The sequence below is a fragment of the Helianthus annuus genome, chromosome 14 (genome assembly GCF_002127325.2).
Source record: "Helianthus annuus cultivar XRQ/B chromosome 14, HanXRQr2.0-SUNRISE, whole genome shotgun sequence".
NCBI classification, from domain to species: domain Eukaryota; kingdom Viridiplantae; phylum Streptophyta; class Magnoliopsida; order Asterales; family Asteraceae; genus Helianthus; species Helianthus annuus.
Window position 1 is genome coordinate 125,568,998 of NC_035446.2, and position 1,888 is coordinate 125,570,885.

Sequence of the window (1,888 nt, forward strand, 5' to 3'; positions counted from 1 at the left end):
ATATCCAATTATGTTCCATCATGTCAGCAACCATTTTTCCATCACTCATAATCTTTTTTAGTGGGGGTGGTCATCACTCACCACCACACCCAACAATTTCCCCCCAACCAACAATTACACTCACAAAACAAAACAATAACGCGTAAAGAAAATAACGAAAATTGCTTTCCGTGATAAAATAACGCGTGGAACTTTGTTGTGCGGGTGGAAAAAATATTCCATCACGCGTTATACATGCTTTCCGTGATAAAATAACGCACGGCCCCCTCTGCCCTGATAGCGAGCGTTATTATTTGTTATGCGTGTTGAATAAAAAACGGTTTGATTTAGAGAAAAAATGAAGAGTTCAAACTTGTGTCTACAAGATGTCTTAACCTCAACATCCAACCTACAAATTCACAACGTTAAGATATCGATCATAGCTATATATAATCCATGACTGGTAAAAATATCGAAGCAATACATACATATACACAGGCTTTGAACAAAATGAGCTTGTTTCAACACTACAAAAACAAAGGAGTATAACCGACCATCCAATCCGGCAATAAAAACCTTATCAAAGTTCCCAACTTATATATATAAACTATATACTAGCTGGGTAATAGTATAATCTCAATCCTCATACTCAATAAGATTGATTATAAGGACGACACTTGCTTGTAAAACTATTCGCCTTTCGAAACGAACGCGCAAACGAAGCACTCTTCGTTACTCGACCGCTTATGTGAATGCTAGAACTCGACCCTTTGTGCTTATGTCCACTTTTTTTCATGCTATTCAGTTTCTTCGACATGAGGAAATGACTACTTGAAACTGATCTCCTCATTGCTACCAAATCTTCACCTTGTACGTGATGGTGATCACCCAAATCAGTTTTCACAATTTCTTCATTATTTTCAACATCAATTACATGATGACCATGATCATGATTGTCAATAGGTTCAGTATCATTAACTGGTGTTTCTGTTGTCCCACTTGTACTTGACTCAATCAAATTCGACTGGGTTATAGCATGTGATTCGGTTAGATCATTCGTGTTTTTAAAGATTGGCGCTCGACACAACGGGCAATTCTTATGAGACCGGAGCCAAGTGTCAATACAAGGGACATGAAAGGCATGGCTGCACTTGGGTAAAAGCCTAAGGCTTTCATCATCTTCAAACTCACTCAAACAAACCGAACAATCGGTCCCTTCGATCAGCTTTTCGCCTCGTTTATACTTGAACACTTGGATGGAGTCGATCTGTGACTGGTCAAGGCCTATTGTGTTGATCAACCAGATGGGATTGAGCATGAGTGGACCAAGATTCTCGTTAACGAAATCTTCTCGGGTTTCATGATCTCTGATCGCGTGGTTTGATCCGCGCCTTCGGTATCTTACGGCACATGTGAGGTAAAGAATGAAAAAGATAGAAACCACAAGGCCACCAAACATGATGATCAGGAATGGTGAGAATGACTGATTGACAGAGTGTGGTGGTGGTCGTGATGGTGGTAGTGGTGGTGAAAGAAGCCACGTTACTCGTGGTGGAGGATGCGGTGGTAGTGGTGTACAAGGTACATGATGAGAATTATCTTCAGGTTTGCGAAAAAATTTTCCATGTAGAAAAGGCATGGTACGTAACTAGGGTGCTGAAGCTGAAGACAGATGACACCAAATGTCGAACCAAGTGATTAATTCTAGAAATACTAGTGGGGTTGGGACAATTTCGTATGAGATGCGTTGATGGGGATAGAAGGACTTGGTATAGAGGATGTGGGGTCAGCGGACCACGCTATTCTGTTTTGAATGCCGATGTCTAAGATCTTTGAATACCGATGTCTGAGAATTTTGAACTTGCTTAGAAAATATCAATCCACTAATCAAGTTTGAGCGGGAGAGGTT

General features: G+C 40.5%; 1 protein-coding gene across 1 annotated transcript; it reads right to left on the reverse strand.

Moving 5' to 3' along the window:
- Positions 1-408: 408 nt before the first annotated feature.
- On the reverse strand, positions 409-1,669 carry LOC110909313 (E3 ubiquitin-protein ligase RING1). The gene has a single exon (XM_022154345.2). The coding sequence runs from the start codon at positions 1,616-1,618 to the stop codon at positions 629-631; it is 990 nt and encodes a 329-aa protein (XP_022010037.1). The 5' UTR covers positions 1,619-1,669; the 3' UTR covers positions 409-628.
- Between the last annotated feature and the right edge of the window lie 219 nt (positions 1,670-1,888).